Source organism: Theropithecus gelada, chromosome 11 (genome assembly GCF_003255815.1).
Source record: "Theropithecus gelada isolate Dixy chromosome 11, Tgel_1.0, whole genome shotgun sequence".
NCBI lineage: Eukaryota > Metazoa > Chordata > Mammalia > Primates > Cercopithecidae > Theropithecus > Theropithecus gelada.
In genome coordinates, this window is record NC_037679.1 from 100,015,766 (window position 1) to 100,033,093 (window position 17,328).

Genomic DNA, 17,328 nt, shown 5'->3' on the forward strand with positions numbered 1-17,328 from the left:
AGAATCATTTCCTCATTGCTTGTTTTTGTCAGATTTGTCAAAGATCAGATGGTTGTAGATGATGGATCTACAGATGGATGTAGGCGTTATTTCTGAGGCCTCTGTTCTGTTCCATTGCTCTATATACCTGTTTTGGTACCAGTAACATGCTGTTTTGGTTACTGTAGCCTTGCAGTACAGTTTGAAGTCAGGTAGTTAGTATGATGCCTCTAGCTTTGTTCTTTTGGCTTAGGATTGTCTTGGCTATGTGGGCTCTTTTTTGGTTCCATATGAACTTTAAAGTAGTTTTTTTCCAATTCTGTAAAGAAAGTCAATGGAAGTTTGATGGCAATAGCACTGAATCTATAAATTACTTTGGGCAGTATGGCCATTTTCATGATATTGATTCTTCCTATCCACAAGCGTGGAATGTTTTTCTGTTTGTTTGTGTCCTCTTTTATTTTGTTGAGCAGTGGTTGGCAGTTCTCCTTGAAGAGGTCCTTCACGTCCCTTGTAAGTTGGATTCCTAGATATTTTATTCTTTGTAGCAATTGTGAATGGGAGTTCACTCATGATTTGGTTCACTCATGGTTTGTCTGTTATTGGTGTATGGGAATGTTTGTGATTTTTGCACATTGAGTTTGTATCCCGAGACTTTCCTGAAGTTGCTTATCAGCTTAAGGAGATTTGGGGCTGAGAGGATGGGGTTTTCTAAATATACCATCATGTCATCTGGAAACAGAGACAATTTGACTTCCTCTTTTCCTAATTGAATACCCTTTATTTCTTTATCTTGCCTAATTGTCCTGGCCAGAACTTCCAATACTACGTTGAACACGAGTGGCGAGAGAGGGCATCCTTGTCTTGTGCCGATTTTCAAAGGGAATGCTTCCAGTTTTTGCCCATTCAGTATGATACTGGCTGTGGGTTTGTCATAAATAACTCTTATTATTTTGAGATATGGTCCATCAATACCTAGTTTATTGAGGGTTTTTAGCATGAAGGGCTGCTGAATTTTGTCGAAGGCCTTTTCTGCATCTATTGAGATATTCATATGGTTTTTGTCATTGGTTCTGTTTACGTGATGGATTACATTTATTGATTTGCGTATGTTGAGCCAGGCTTTTATCCCCGGATGAAGCCGACTTGATCACGCTGGATAAACTTTTTGATGTGCTGCTGGATTCGGTTTGCCAGTATTTTATTGAAGATTTTCGCATCAGTGTTCTTCAGGGATATTGGCCTGAAATTTTCTTTTTTTGTTATGTCTCTGCCAGGTTTTGGTATTAGGATGATGCTGGCCTCAAAAAATGAGTTAGGGAGGATTCCCTCTTTTTCTATTGATTGGAATAGTTTCAGAAGGAATGGTACCAGCTCCTCTTTGTGCCTCTGGAATAATTCAGCTGTGAATCCATCTGGTCCTGTTGGTAAGCTATTAATTGCTACCTCAATTTCAGAACTTGTTATAGGTCTACTAAGGGATTCAACTTCTTCCTGGTTTAGTCTTGGGAGGGTATATGTGTCCAGGAACTTATCCATTTCTTCTAGACTTTCTAGTTTATTTGCATAGAGGTGTTTATAGTATTCTCTGATAGTACTTTGTATTTCTGTGGGATCGGTGGTGATATCCCCTTTATCATTTTTTATTGCATCTATTTGATTCTTTTCTTTTTCTTCTTTATTAGTCTGGCTAGCAGTCTATCTATGTTGTTTAAAAAAACAAACAAAAAAAACAAAAAACAAAAAAAAAACAGCTCCTGGATTCATTGATTTTTTGAAGGGTTTTTCATGTCTCTATCTCCTTCGGTTCTGCTCTGATCTTAGCTATTTCTTGCCTTCTGCTAGCTTTTTAAATTTGTTTGTTCCTGCTTCTCTAGTTTTTAAATGTGATGTTAGGGTATTGATTTGAGATCTTTCCTGCTTTCTCTTGTGGGCATTTAGTGCAATAAATTTCCCTTACACACTGTTTTAAATGTGTCCCAGAGACTCTGGAACATTGTGTCATTGTTCTCATTGGTTTCAAAGAACATCTTTATTTCTGCCTTCATTTCGTTATTTACCCAGCAGTCATTCAGGAGCCGGTTGTTCAGTTTCCATGTAGTTGGGCAGTTTTGAGTGAGTTTCTTAATCCTGAGTTCTAATTTGATTGCACTGTGGTCTGAGAGACTGTCATTTCTGTTCTTTTGCATTTGCTGAGGAGTATTTTACTTCCAACTACGTGGCCAATTTTAGAATAAGTGTGATGTGGTGCTGAGAATAAATTATATTCTGTTGATTTGGGGTGAAGAGTTCTGTAGATGTCTATTAGATCTGCTTGCTCCAGAGCTGAGTTCAAGTCCTGGATATCCTTGCTAATTTTCTGTCTCATTGATCTTTCTAATATTGACAGTGGGGTGTTAAAGTCTCCCACTTTTATTGTGTGGGAGTCTAAGTCTCTTTGTAGGTCTCTAAGAACCTAATTTTTGAATCTGGGTGCTCCTGTATTGGGTGCATATATATTCAGGATAGTTAGCTCTTCTTGTTGCATTGATCCCTTTACCATTACGTAATGCCCTTGTCTCTTTTGATCTTTGTAGGTTTAAAGTCTGTTTTATCAGACTAGGATTGCAACTCTTGCTTTTTTTTTTTTTTTTTTTGCTTTCCATTTGTTTGGTAAATATTCCTCCATCCCTTTGTTTTGAGCCTATGTGTGTCTTTGCACATGAAATGGGTCTCCTGAATACAGCAAATTGATGAGTCTTGACCCTTTCTCCAATTTGTCAGTCTGTGTCTTTTAATTGGGCCATTTAGCCCGTTTCCATTTAAGGTTAATATTGTTATGTGTGAATTTGATCCTGTCATTATGATGCTAGCTGGTTATTTTACCCATGAATTGATGCAGTTTCTTCATAGTGTCAATGGTCTTAAGAATTTGGTTTGTTTTTGCAGTGGCTGGTATCGGTTGATCTTTTCCATGTTTAGTGCTTCCCTCAGGAGCTCTTGTAAGGCAGGCCTGGTGGTGGCAAAATCTCTCAGCATTTGCTTGTCTGTAAAGGATTTCACTTCTCCTTTGCTTATGAAACTTAGTTTGGCTGGATACGAAATCCTGGGTTGAAAATTCCTTTCTTTAAGAATGTTGAATATTGGCCCCCATTCTCTTCTGGCTTGGAGGGTTTCTGCTGAGAGATCCACTGTTAGTCTCATGGGTAACATACCCTTTGTGGGTAACCTGACCTTTTTCTCTGGCTGCCCTTAATATTTTTTCCTTCATTTCAGCCGTGGTGAATCTGACAATTAAGTGTCTTGTGGTTGCTCTTCTCGAGGAGTATCTTTGTGGTGTTCACTGTATTTCCTGAATTTGAATGTTGGCCTGCCTTGCTAGGTTGGGGAAGTTCTCCTGGAGTTTTCCAAATTGGTTCCTGGTTCCATTCTCCCCATCACTTTCAGGTACACCAACCAAATGTAGATTTGGTATTTTCACATAGGCCTATATTTCTTGAAGGTTCTGTTCGTTTCTTTTCACTCTTTTATCTCTAGTCTTTTTGCTTTATTTCATTGAGTTGATCTTCAATCTCTGATATCCTTTCTTCCACTTGATCAATCCGGCTATTGATACTTGTGTATGCTTCACAAAGTTCCCATGCTGTGGTTTTCAGCTCCATCAGGTCATTTATGTTCCTCTCTAAACTGGTTATTCTAGTTAGCAATTCATCTAACCTTTTCTCAAGGTTCTTAGCTTCCTTGCATTGGGTTAGAACATGTCTACTTCTGTCAAATCATCAAACTCATTCTCCATCCAGTTTTGTTTCCTTGCTGGCAAGGAGTTGTAATCCTTTGGAGGAGAAGAGGCTTTCTGTTTTTTGGAATTTTCAGACTTTCTGACTGGTTTCTCCCCATCTTCATGGATTTATCTACCTTTGGTCTTTGAAGTCGGTGACCTTTGGCTGGGGTCTCTGAGTGAATGTCCTTTTTGTTGATGTTGATCCTATTCTTTTCTGTTTGTTAGTTTTCCTTCTAACAGGCCCCTCTGCTGCAGGTCTGCTAGAGGTCCACTCCAGACCCTGTTTGCTAGGGTATCACTGGCAGAGGTTGCAGAACAGCAAAGATTGTTGCCTGTTCCTTCCTCTGGAAGCTTCATCCCAGAGGGCACCTGCCAGAAGCCAAACAGATTTCCCCTGTATGAGGTGTCTGTTGGCCCCTACAGGGACGTATCTCCCAGTCAGGACACACGTGGGTCAGGGACCCACTTGAGGAGGCAGTCTGTCCCTTATCAGAGCTCAAATGCTGTGCTGGGAGATCCGCTGCTTTCTTCAGAGCTGCCAGGCAGGGACGTTTAAGTCTGCTGAAGCTGCACCCCCAACTGCCCCTTCCCCCAGGTGCTCTGTCCCGGGATGGTGGGGTTTTATCTATAAGTCCCTGACTGGGGCTGCTGCCTTTTTTTCAGAGATGTCCTGCCCAGAGAGGAGGGAATCTGGAGAGGCGGTCTGTCCACCATGGTCTTGCGGAGCTGCAGTGGGCTCTGCCCAGCTTGAACTTCCTGGTGGCTCTGTTTACACTGTCAGGGTAAAACCACCTACTCAAGCCTCAGCAATGCAGACGCCCCTCCCTCCCAAGCTCATACGTCCCAGGTCGAGCTCAGACTGCTGTACTAGCAGCAAGAATTTCAAGCCAGTGGATCTTAGCTTGCTGGCCTCTGTGGGGGTGGGACCCACCAAGCCAGACCACTTGGTTCCCTGGCTTCAGCCCACTTTCCAGGTGAGTGAAAGGTTCTGTCTCACTGGCGTTCCAGGTGCCACTGGGGTATGGAAAAAAACTCCTGTGGCTAGCTCAGTGTCTGCCCAAACAGTTGCCGTTTTGTGCTCGAAACCCAGGGCCCCGGAGGTATGGGCACCAGAGTGAATCTCCTGGTCTGTGGGTTGCAAAGACAGCAGGAAAAGCCCAGTAACTGGGCCACAGCGCATGGTACAGTCCCTAATGGCTTCCCTTGGATAGGAGAGGGAGTTCCCCGATCCCTTAAGCTTCCCAGGTGAGACAACACCCCACCCTGTTTTGGCTCACCCTCCTTGGGCTGCACCCACTGTCCAACCAGTCCCAATGAGATGAACCAGGTACCTCAGTCGGAAATGCAGAAATCACTCGCCTTCTGCGTCAATCTCACTGGGAGCTGCAGACTCGAGGTGTTCCTATTCGGCCATCTGGTCAGCAATCCTTGTTTTATAACTTTTACACTGAAGTGTCAGAATTATTTTAATTTTTCATGTACAGTGCGAGGTAGGAGTCTAAGTTCATCTTTTTTTAATGTGGATATCCCAAAACCATTTCTTGAAAAGACTATCCTTTATGAACAGACATTTCTCAAAAGAAGACATTCATACAGCCAACAGACACATGAAAAAATGCTCATCATCACTGGCCATCAGAGAAATGCAAATCAAAACCACAATGAGATACCATCTCACACCAGTTAGAATGGCGATCACTAAAAAGTCAGGAAACAACAGGTGCTGGAGAGGATGTGGAGAAATAGGAACACTTTTACACTGTTGGTGGGATTGTAAACTAGTTCAACCATTATGGAAAACAGTATGGCGATTCCTCAAGGATCTAGAACTAGATGTACCATATGACCCAGCCATCCCATTACTGGGTATATACCCAAAGGATTATAAATCATGCTGCTATAAAGACACATGTACACATATGTTTATTGCGGCACTATTCACAATAGCAAAGACTTGGAATCAACCCAAATGTCCCATCAGTGACAGACTGGATTAATGTGGCACATATACACCATGGAATACTATGCAGCCATAAAAAAGGATGAGTTTGTGTCCTTTGTAGGGACATGGATGCAGCTGGAAACCATCATTCTTAGCAAACTATCACAAGAACAGAAAACCAAACACCGCATGTTCTCACTCATAGGTGGGAACTGAATAATGAGATCACTTGGACTCAGGAAGGGAAACATCACACACCGGGGCCTATCATGGGGGTGGGGGGAGGGGGGAGGGATTGCATTGGGAGTTATACCTGATATAAATGACGAGTTGATGGGTGCTGACGAGTTGATGGGTGCAGCACAGCAACATGGCACAAGTATACACATGTAACAAACCTGCACGTTATGCACATGTACCCTAGAACTTAAAGTATAATAATAATAATAATAATAAAAGACTATCCTTTCCCCTTTGAAATGCCATACCACCTTTTTCAAAAATCAGTTGTCCATAAAGATTTATTTCCGAACTATCAATTCTGGTTAATTCATCTATATGTCAATTTTTACGTCAGTACCACACTATCTTGATAATTATAGCTGTTAAGTTTCAAAATTATGAAACTTAATGGTTTTGTCTATTGTGGGTCTTTGCATTACTATATAAATTTAGAATCAATTTATCAACTTCTGCAAAAAAGTCTGTTGGAATTTTGATAAAAGTAAGTTGAATTTGTTGATCAGTTTGAAGGAACTTATCATTTTAATCATACTGACTCATCCAATCCATGAACATGGGATGTCTTGTTGCTTATTAAGGTATAATACAACAAATTAAATTGTTAAACTTATACTTAAATATTCTATTATTTTTGATGCTGCTGTGAATAAAATTCTTTTCTTAATTTTATTTTCAGATTGTTCATTTACTAGTATATATTGATTTTTCTATGCTGATCTTATACATCGTGATTTTGCTGAATGTGTTTATTCATCATCACAGCTGTGTGTATGTATGAGTGTGTATCAATAGGTATTTTATGAATGAATGGCAAATAGAATGGACCAACATAATGTAATTCATAACTACAAAAAACCTAGGAGTTAAATTACAGTCTTATGCCACTGCCTTAGCCTCAAAATATCAGAGAAAAAAGCAAAGATTTTTTCCTGGGGTTGAAGAGACAAGAAATGTATAGATGCGTATCTACAATTTCAAGAGGAAAAATATCTACACGGCAATGTCTAGTATTATTTTTCCCATCATTACGCCAGACAAGAATGACTTACTGGAGCCCAGACGAGAGGATAGTGGCTGGGCAAAGGTAAAAAGGAAAACGTGCAACTCATCCAGAGCTGGAGCAAGTAAAGTTCACAAAGCCATTTCTGCTCATTTATTCCCTGAAATCCTAGTCCATGTACCTCTTCACTAGAACTAATGTCTTTTGTGTTTAGTATTTTATGAAACCTGTATTGAATATACCGAATTATAATTCTTCCCCTAGACTATATTAACTGATTGCATGCTAATGTACCAAACTGGGAACTGAAAAGGAGAAATATGTTTTGCAGCTGCTAGTTGACATGGAAAACCAAGAGCTTTTCACACTGAAAAAAATTGTTTGTTAAATAATAATAGTGGAACAGAACAATGTATAGATTCAGAATTCTGGGAATATATTCTATGCCTCTTGGCTTAAAGAGAAAAGTGTCATTTTCCTCTAGAGGCAAATATTTCTTAGGAATTAGGCTATCCCTTAATTACTGAGCCAGATCCTTCACTTTCACAGATGCCAACTGTCACTAGTTTGCTTCACAGAATCACAGTGTTCTGAACCCCTTACTAGGTGAATTTGATACCTCTCAACTTGGCAAATGAAGTCTTAGTTTTTGACGTTTAGTTAATTCAGCAAAAAAAGTCCTAAGCTTAGCTGTGACATGATTTAGTAATTTCAGGTAAGTCACATAGCTTAACTGTACCCATTTTTTTCTGAGAGCAAATTTTAGCAAAGAGCATAAAAGAAATAATCAATCTTGCATAGCACTAGTAATTGTGCTATCAACCACCCATTTTCAGTATCTGGGGTCATTGTGATACTCCATCAAAATTAATGTGGTTTTATAACCATACTCACTCCCTGAAAGTGTTTTGTTTGTGTTTTAGAATTTACAGCAATATCCTTTTATATTTAAAAACACCACTGGAGTAGTACAAAACCATCGCTAAGGGCCACGGGACTAAGTATATGTAATAGTCTAGGGCAGTGGTTCTCAGACTTTGGTAACAGGAGAATCATTCATTAAAGTAGATTCCAGGTTCCCTCAAATTCTGATTTAATGCAAGCAATGAGGAGATTCTGATATTGTAAAAGTGCAACAAATAAATCTGTTAGTAACTAATGTAGATATTGATTCCTTCATTATAATAGCACATTTTTAAATTCAAACTCTAAGCACTTACCCAACGAAAGCAAAGGTTTTCCCGCTGGCATCGGGATCCTTAACTATGTTAACAATTCCTTTGGACACATCTACGACCTATAAGAAATTATAATATATGTTTAAGTAATTGTTGAAAAAGAGAGAGAATGGGAGATGGAGAGATAGAAAGAAAGAAGGGAAAAAGGAGGGAAGGAAGGAGAAAGGCAGAAGGCCACACTGATCTCAACAAAGAAAATGTGAAGTTAAAATAATGGCATTATCTATTCCCAGAAAGCTTCTTAAAACAATGAGTCTTCCCTAGAGCTCAAATAATCCCTGCTATCCAAGTATTTTCCAAGTACGTATAATCCAAGGCTCATCCAGGTATTTTCTGTAGTAGGAATGCACTTACCCTCAGATAGCTTGAGGCCTTTCTGATTTGCTTTTGCCCACAACTTGCCAAGCTCATCTCTTACCACTCCCAACTCTCTTATTAAGCATCACAAACTATTAGGCTGAACCATATGGAATTGCTAATATTCTACCATTTTGATTTTCAAAAATAGTAATAGTGATTTTGGCCCCCAGGGGACAGTTGACAACTGTCTGGAGTCATTTTCAGTTGTCACATCTGAAGGATGGTGTGACTGGCATCTAGTGGCTAGAGGGCACGAATACTGCTAAATATCCTTCAACAACCCCCATAACGAAGAATTATCTGGCTCAAAATGTCAATAGTGCCACTACTGAGAAAACTTGGTTCAATCTAACATGGAATCCAACATGCTCTTTCACCTCTGGGCCCCTGTATATACCGTTCCCTCCGCATGTAATACTCTTCCCCAACTCCCTTCATCAGGCTTACCTTTAGTCATCTTTAAGGTTTTACCCTAAACGCCCTTCCTTCTGAGATGCCCAAGTCTAGATTAGGTGCCCTTCTGATGTAATTACATAAAACCCTCTCCTTATCATAGCACTCATCACATTGTACGATATCTGCTTTACTTATCTGCCTCAGACTGAAAGCAATTTGAGAATAGCAATTTGTGTCTATCTAGTTAATATCTTTATTTCCCTAATGATATGTGACATGTATGATGTGTCTAGCACATTAGGAGTTCAATAATTTTTTCTTAAATGAATGAACAAGTGAACACAGAGAGAAGGCATGTACCTCTTAAGTAAACTGAGAGGGAGCTAGCTGACACAAGGTGACAAAGAAAATGACAGAGTTACTAAATTAGGACAAAACCAGAAACCTGATCACCCAAATCTGAATTCATCAAAAATCCCTTTCTGACCCCCTTCATCCAAGTACTTACATATACTGGTTGTTTAACTGTCGTCCAGCTCAAAGATCCGATGGGTATAAGAACAAACTGACGCAGATCTAGTGGAAGAAAGAATGAGAACTACACTGAGAAGGTTTAAGTTGCTCTAAGACCCAACAATCTTAAGATTAACATAATTATTGTGCATAATAGAAATAATATAATGAATGTAGCTGACTCTGAGGAAGTAAATGCACTTACAAAAGGCAGTCATTAGCTTTCCAGATAACAAACACGGAAAATAAAAAGGCCAAACGTTTAAAACCGTGACGAACAAAGAATAGAGGTCAAATGGCTTGACAACTAGTCTGCTCTGCAATGCTAAAGCATCGCCATGCCCAAGACTGGACTCTAGCTGCACCCATTCTAAAGAGAAACACAGAACTCTTCCTCCTTATCATACTTATCTGTTGATACGGCAACAGAACAGATGAGCTGTCTATCTAGTCAATATCTAGATGCGTTCTGCTGCTGTATCAACAGATGAGTGATACAGCACAGATAACCCAGAAAAAGGGCCTGATGGAAATATTAGTTGATATATGGTGCTGGCACAATTATTCTGCTATTTGAAAAAAACGTGAGATAATGTTTTAGTTCTCACCATAAACTAAAACAAATCCCAAGTAGTTTAAATGTTAGGTTAAAAAAGTTTTTTATTTTTTTAATTTTTTTTTTATTAAAGCATTTAAGAGTAGAAATTAGGCCAGGTACAGTGGCTCATGCCTGCAATTCCAGCACTTTGGGAGGCCAAGATGGGCGGATCACAAGGTCAGGAGTTTGAGACCAGACTGGCCAATATGGTGAAACTCCATCTCTACTAAAAATACAAAAATTAGCTGGGCGTGTTGGCACACACCTGTAGTCCCAGCTACTTGGGAGGCTGAGGCCAGAGAATCGCTTGAACCTGGGAGGCAGAGGTTGCAGTAAGCCAAGATTGTGCCGCTGCACTCCAGCCTGGGTGACAGAGTGAGACTCCGTCTCAAAAAAAGAGTAGAAATTATTCACAATAATACAATAAAGAATAAAATACTTAAAAATAAACTTTATCAAAGTGGCAAAAGACACATGCTGAAAATCACAAAACATGCCTGAAAGAAATTAAAGGCACAATTAAATGGAAAGGCATCCCAAGTTCATGGAATGGAAGACTTAATAGTGTCAGGATGTTGCTATGTTTTAAATATGTTCCCTCCAAAGTTCAGACGTTGCCAATGTGACAGGAACTAACAGATAATTAGGTCATGAGGGTGCTCCCTCAGGGATTAAGGACCTCATAAAGGAGGCTTCATGCAGCATTCAGCTAGCTTGCTCTTCTCCTCTTCTGCCATGTGGGGACATAGCATTTGTCCCTTTTACCCTTCCACCTTCTACCATGTAAGCACACAGCAAGAAGGCCCTCACCAGATGACAGCACCTGGATCTTGAGATTCCCAGCCTCCTGAACTGTTAGAAATAAATTTCTCTTCTTTATAAATTACTCAACGTTTGTTGCACCACAAAATGGACTAAGATACATGTCAATTCTACCCAAAGCAATCTCAGATTTAATGCAATCCCTATCAAAATCCCAATGGCTTTTTATTTTTGCAGAAATATAGAAAACTGCATCTTAAAATTCATATGGACTTTAAAGGGATTCCTTTAAACAGCCAAAACAATCTTGAAAAAGAACAAATTTTTGGAAGTCTCACACTTTCTGATTTCAAAACTTATTACAAAGGCACAGCAATCAAAACAGTGTAGTGATCAAAACAGTGGCATAAAGACAAAGATACAGAGCAATGGAATAGAGAAAAATAACTCTTGCATATATGGTCAAATGATTTCCAACAAAAGCACCAAGACCAATCAACAGGGAAAGATAATCTTTTCAACATACTGGATATCCACATGCAAAAGAATAAAATTGGACCCTTACCTCATACCATATACCCAAACTAAGTCAAAATGGATCAAAGACCTAAACCTAAGAGCCAAAACTAAAACTCTTAGACAAAAAGGAGAAAGCTTCATGGCATTGGACTTGGCAATGACTCCTTAGACACAATACTAAAAGCACAGGCAACAAAAGTAAAAACAGATAAACCTGACTACATCAAAATTAAAAACTTCTGTGCCGCAAAGAACACAATTAACAGAGTGAAGAGGCAAACTAAAAAATGAGAGAAAATTTTACAAATCACATGTCTGAAAAGCATTTAACATTCTGAATAAACAAACTCCTACAACTCGATAACAAAAAATAAACAACCCAATTTTAAAAATTAGCCAAGGACATGAATAGACATTTCTCCAAATAATAAAGTAGCCAAAAAGCACATGAAAAGATGCTCAACATCACTAATCATTAGGAAAACATAAATCAAAACCACATTGTGGCCAGGCATGGTGGCCCATGCCTATAATCCCAGCACTTTGAGAGGCTGGGGCAAAAAGACTGCTTGAGGCCAGGAGTTCGAGTCCAGCCCAGGCAAGAGAGCAAGACCAAGCAATATCTACAAAGATATTTATATATTTTTAGCCAGGTGTGGCGGTACACACCTGGAGTCCCACCTATGTAGGAAACTGAGGCAAGAGAATCCCCTGAGCCCAGGAGTTCAAGGCTGCAGTGAGCTGCGACTGTATCACTGCCTAGGTGACAGAGCAAGACCCAATCTCAAAAACAAAAACAAAAAAAAAACACACACACAATGAAATACCACCTTACAACCATTAGGACGGCTATTATCAAAAAAACAGAAAATAACAAATGTTGACAAAGGCCTGGAGAAACTGGAAACCTTGTGCACTATTGGTGGCAATGTAAAATGGTGCAGCCACTATGGAACTCACTGTGGTAGCTTGTCGAAAAAGTAAAAACAGATAAACCATATGATACAGAATTCCACTTCTCAGTACCTACAACAAATAACTGAATCAGGGAAATTTCGTACATCCATGGTCACATGGTCACATTGACCATGCAGCAGCATTCACAATAGCCAAAAGTGGGAAGCAACCCAAGTATCCACTGATGGACGGCTTATTAAACAGAATGTGGTAAACACACACAACAGAATATTATTCAGTCTTCAGCAGGAAGGAAATCACATCACACGGTACAACATGGATGAACCTTGAGCGTATTATGCTAAGTCAAATAAGCCAGCTACAAAAAGACAAATACTGGATGATTGCACTTATATGAGGTGGTCAAATTCATAGAAACCAAAAGCAGAATGGTAGTTGCCAGGGTCTGGGGGGAAGGAGGAAACAGGGAGTTGTTTAAGGGGTACAGAATTTCAGTTTTACAAGAAGAAAAAGTTCTGGGGATTGGTTGTACAACAATGTAAATAACTTAATTCTACTGAACTGTATTCTTATAAATAGTTAAAAGGATCTTAATCCTGTCTTAGTCTTAAGACTCTAAACTCCAAAGTCTCATCCAAATATTATCTAAATCAGATATAGATAAGACTCAAGGTATGGGTCATCCTGAGGCAAAATTCCTAACTATGAACATGTGAAACCAGACAAGTTATGTGCTTCCAAAATACTGCGGTGAGACAGGCCTAAGATAGACATTCCTATTCTTTTTTTTTTTTTTGAGACAGAGTCTCGCGCTGTGTCACCCAGGCTGGAGTGCAGTGGCGCGATCTCGGCTCACTGCAAGCTCCGCCTCCCAGGTTCACGCCATTCTCCTGCCTCAGCCTCCGAGTAGCTGGGACTACAGGCGCCCGCCACCACGCCCGGCTAGTTTTTTTTTGTATTTTTAGTAGAGACGGGGTTTCACCATGTTAGCCAGGATGGTCTCGATCTGCTGACCTCATGATCCACCCGCCTCGGCCTCCCAAAGTGCTGGGATTACAGGCTTGAGCCACCGCGCCCGGCCGACATTCCTATTCTAAAAGGAAGACGTAAGAAAGAAGAAAGGGTGACAAGTCCCAAGCAAGTCCAAAATTTAGCAAGGTAAATTCTATTAGATTTTAGAATCTAATCAAAAACACACACAATGAAATACCACCTTACAACCATTAGGGTGGCTATAAAAATCAAGAATAATCTCCTCTGCCTAGATGCATTGCCTTCTAGATTCACAGAGGTGGTAGTCTCACCTTCAGGACCCACTGAAGCGGTAGTTCTAACTTCCAGGACCTATTGGGGCAGTAGTCCCACCCCAGTAGCTCTGCTGGGCAGAGGGTCACACCTCAAAGGTTCCAGACGGCTACAGTCCCAACGATCAGGCAGCTGTACCTCCAAGACTCTGGGTGGTCCCACCTCCCAGGTCTCTGACACAGACCATATGGTCTGTTGAAAGTGAGGCAATGGCCCCATCCTTTGAAACCAAAGAGGTAGTTCTAAACATCTCTGAACCACTTTTGGGGTCATTCTTCCCTTTTCTTGAAGAATAGCTCAAATTCACAGCCAAATAGCTCTATGGTCTGGTCCTGTAGGATATCAGAAGTCTGACAGGCTTCTTTCATTCTGCCCCTTCTAGTTCAAACTGGTGGTGACTTTGTTGATGTAATCTCATCTCTATTCCTGGCTTCTGCTGAGACAGTTTATCAGTTTGTGAGTCGCATCCACAGGCTCTTCATCAAACGGTTGTTCAGCTGCACTCCTAGTGTTCTCTTCAAAACAAGCTTCCTCATTTTTTGCAGTATGGATAAACTGAGAATTTTCCAAATCTTCAGGTTCTGGTTCCTTTTTGCTTAGCAAGTCCTTCTTCATTTCATCTTTCTCTCTTTTTGTATTTTATTATAAGCAGTCGGGAGGAACCAAGGCATTTCTTCAATACTTTGTACTTAGAAATCTTCTCAGCTGAATAAACAATTTCATCACTCACAAGTTCTACCTTCTGCTAGAACACATACAGGTCAGCCAATTTCTTTGCCATTTTATAACATGGGTCACCTTTCCTCCAGTTCCAATGACATATTATTCATTTTCATCTGAGACCTTACAAAAATCACCCTTAACGTCCATATTTCTACCAGGTACCTCAAAACTCTTCTAGCCTCTACCTTTACCTAGTTGCAAAGGCACGTTCATATTTTTAGGTATTTGTTACAGCAGCACCCCGCTTCTTGGTACCAAAATCTACTTTGGTCTGCTCAGGCTACCATAACAAAATACCATCGACTGGGTGGCCTGTACAATAAAAATGTATTTTCTCACAGTTCTGGAGGCTGGCAAATTCAAGATCAAAGTGCCAGCCAGTTTGGTTCCTGGTGAGGGCTCTCCTTCTGGCTTGTAGACAGCAGACTTCTTGCTGTGTCCTCACATATGGCTTCTCCTCAGTATGTGCACACAGGGAGAGACAGACCTCTCTTTCTGCCTCTTCTTATAAGGCCACCAATCCTACTGAATTATGACCTCACCCTTATGGCCTCATTTAACCATAATTACCTCCAACGTCCTAACTCTAAATAAATTCACAATGGTGTTAAGGCTTCAACATACGAATTTTGAGGGGGCATAATTTAGCCCATAGCAGATGGGAAATTTTATACTACATATATTTTACCACAAATTTTTTAAGTAGAAATTATTACAGATGTTAGGTGGACATAAGCAACAGGGGGAAAAACAAGATAGAAACACCTAAATTGGTTAAACCAATATCCAGTACAATGGAATCCACACTATGGAATACTACTCAGCTATATAAAGAAATGAGTTATCAAGCTATGAAAAGAAATGAAAGAATCTTAAATGCATATTGCTAAGTGAAAGAAGTCCACCTAAAAAGGCTACATACTGCATGATTCTAATATCCTGGAAAAGGCAAAACTATACAGACAATAAAAAGATCAGTGGTTGTCTGGGGTTGGGGGTAGGTAGGAGGGTAAGAATCAATACGTATAACATAGGGAGGGGATTTTAGGATAAAGAAACTATTCCATGTGATATTCGAATATTTGCCAAGTCACAGAGTTAGCTGGGCCAAGACTTAAACTCAAGTCTCTGACTCCCAAGTTCATGCTCTTTCTATTAATCTAAGTTGCTTCTTTTGATATGGAACATAACAAAGACTACACTGACTACGAAAATACAAACTTAGGGGAGAAAAAGGCAACTAGGAAAGAAAAAATATATCCTTAGTCTGTCAATCAGAGAAAACTGTTAGCTTGAGCAACTTCAACTTGGTTAATCAGTATCCCTCTCTTCTACCATTAAGAAAGAATACGTACGTGCAAAAGAATTAAGGAATCTATCCTCTCTTCCAAAGATGTCTGACGGCTTTATGATAATGGCTTCTGGAAATGCATCTCTCACTGCTTTCTCTCCAACAGCCTAAACGACAATCAGACAAACTTGTTTTGAGTTTTGAGACAAGTGAATAAAGCATCCACTCTTTCCACTATTAAGCATGACTTGTATGTCAAAGGTGATATTTTCCTCCAGATAAAGGTAATCGTGTAATTCATAAAACTCAGTTACACAGAACTTTTAAAACATATAATCCACAAAAATGTCCTGCACCTTACAGCTTTGGTTGGGTCTCTTCCTATTTTTTTATTTTAAGGGCAGCTTACATTGAAGAAGGAGAAAAATCAAAGTAGAATTTTTTCAGCCTCCATTTTTCCTTCGATTTACAGATTCTCTAGTTTGTGTCAACCATCTAGCAGCCTGCTAGGAAAAGGACACAATGGTGGCAGTGGGCTACAATAATGGAAGTGTCAGCAGTACCTACATATCCAAAGGAGGTGGAGATAGAGTCACTAATCTTCCTGATCTCAATTGCTGTACCATCCTTATTTATTATCATCTCCTAGCCTCCTAGGCAAGCCTTCTTGTTCGATGAAGACATCAGCACCTAATTCAGTCTTCCTTTCTACTTCCACCACCACTGGGGAGACATCAATGTCCAAGTGGGCTTGGACTTCTCAGGTTCTTGAGCTGCTCAACTCCAATGACCTCTTCCTTCCACCTCTACCATTCTTAACTCAGTTTCACCACTACCATATCAACATCTGGAATTGCTCCTCTTCTGAGGTATTACATGAAGACATCCTACTCTTTGATGTCCATTTCCTACAATTTCCAGCCTGCTTGTTCTTTGTTCATCTGCTCCCAGGATACCTGTTTCTCAACCTTCTCCAGAACTCTAGTACACTGATTCTGCTTCCCCTGTATCAGCTCTTCCGACTGTTCCTGTCCTCCCCTCTGAATTCCAGATTAGGTCCCATAGGCCATCTTCTCATCACTCTCTTGCCAATATTGTAAACCATCCTTTGTCCTTTACTCTAGCCATCCCAGGCAAAATTCTAATCCTAGAAGAACTCCATTTGCCTCCCTTGGGCCACGCACTCCCACTGCCTTGAGCAGCTGGCAGGAAAATAAATCAATAAAAATCATGAATTGGTACCACTATAAATTCACACCTCCAATTTTAACCGGGCCCTCAACATTTCCCAAAAATTGTGTTTTCCTCTAATTAATTTACTTTCCCATGAGACAATCTGAAACATGTTCTATTCTATTCAAATTTCAGACATCCCTTTCTTTTCTTTTCCTTCCAGTTAATGACTTTGCCTTCTAATAAAAAACAAAATATAAGACAGTAGAGGAAAAATCACCTCAAGCTCTCACCACTAAATCTACAAACTCTGGTATATAAAGCACAATTTTCTCCTTCTGTCTTACCTGATGGGAGCAACAGTGTCACTTCCAATGCTTTACAGCTCACGTCCTCTCACTTTCTCAGGAACCTGTGCAATTTACTGTCTCTTCCACACCTTCAGCTTCACTCTTTTTACCAGCATCTCCCTATCGGCATTTAAACAATGTAGATCCTCTACCTTAAAAAAAAAAAATACCAACTCCACAGCCCCCTCCAGCTTCTATTCTCTCAGTCTTTCATCTTCCTCTTGCCAGTCAAGCTACCTGAAAACGTACCTACCCTTA

At 40.0% G+C, this 17,328-nt stretch overlaps 1 protein-coding gene across 1 annotated transcript in view; it reads right to left on the bottom strand.

Moving 5' to 3' along the window:
- The window catches only part of NDUFA9 (NADH:ubiquinone oxidoreductase subunit A9), a 39,423-nt gene that overhangs the window by 10,341 nt on the left and 11,754 nt on the right, over nucleotides 1-17,328 (bottom strand). Inside the window, exons 6-8 of the mRNA XM_025401451.1 lie at nucleotides 15,612-15,714; nucleotides 9,427-9,494; nucleotides 8,145-8,221 (exon numbers count right to left, since the gene is read on the bottom strand). Coding sequence (XP_025257236.1) covers nucleotides 8,145-8,221; nucleotides 9,427-9,494; nucleotides 15,612-15,714 — 248 coding nt within the window. The remainder of the gene's footprint in view (nucleotides 1-8,144; nucleotides 8,222-9,426; nucleotides 9,495-15,611; nucleotides 15,715-17,328) is intronic.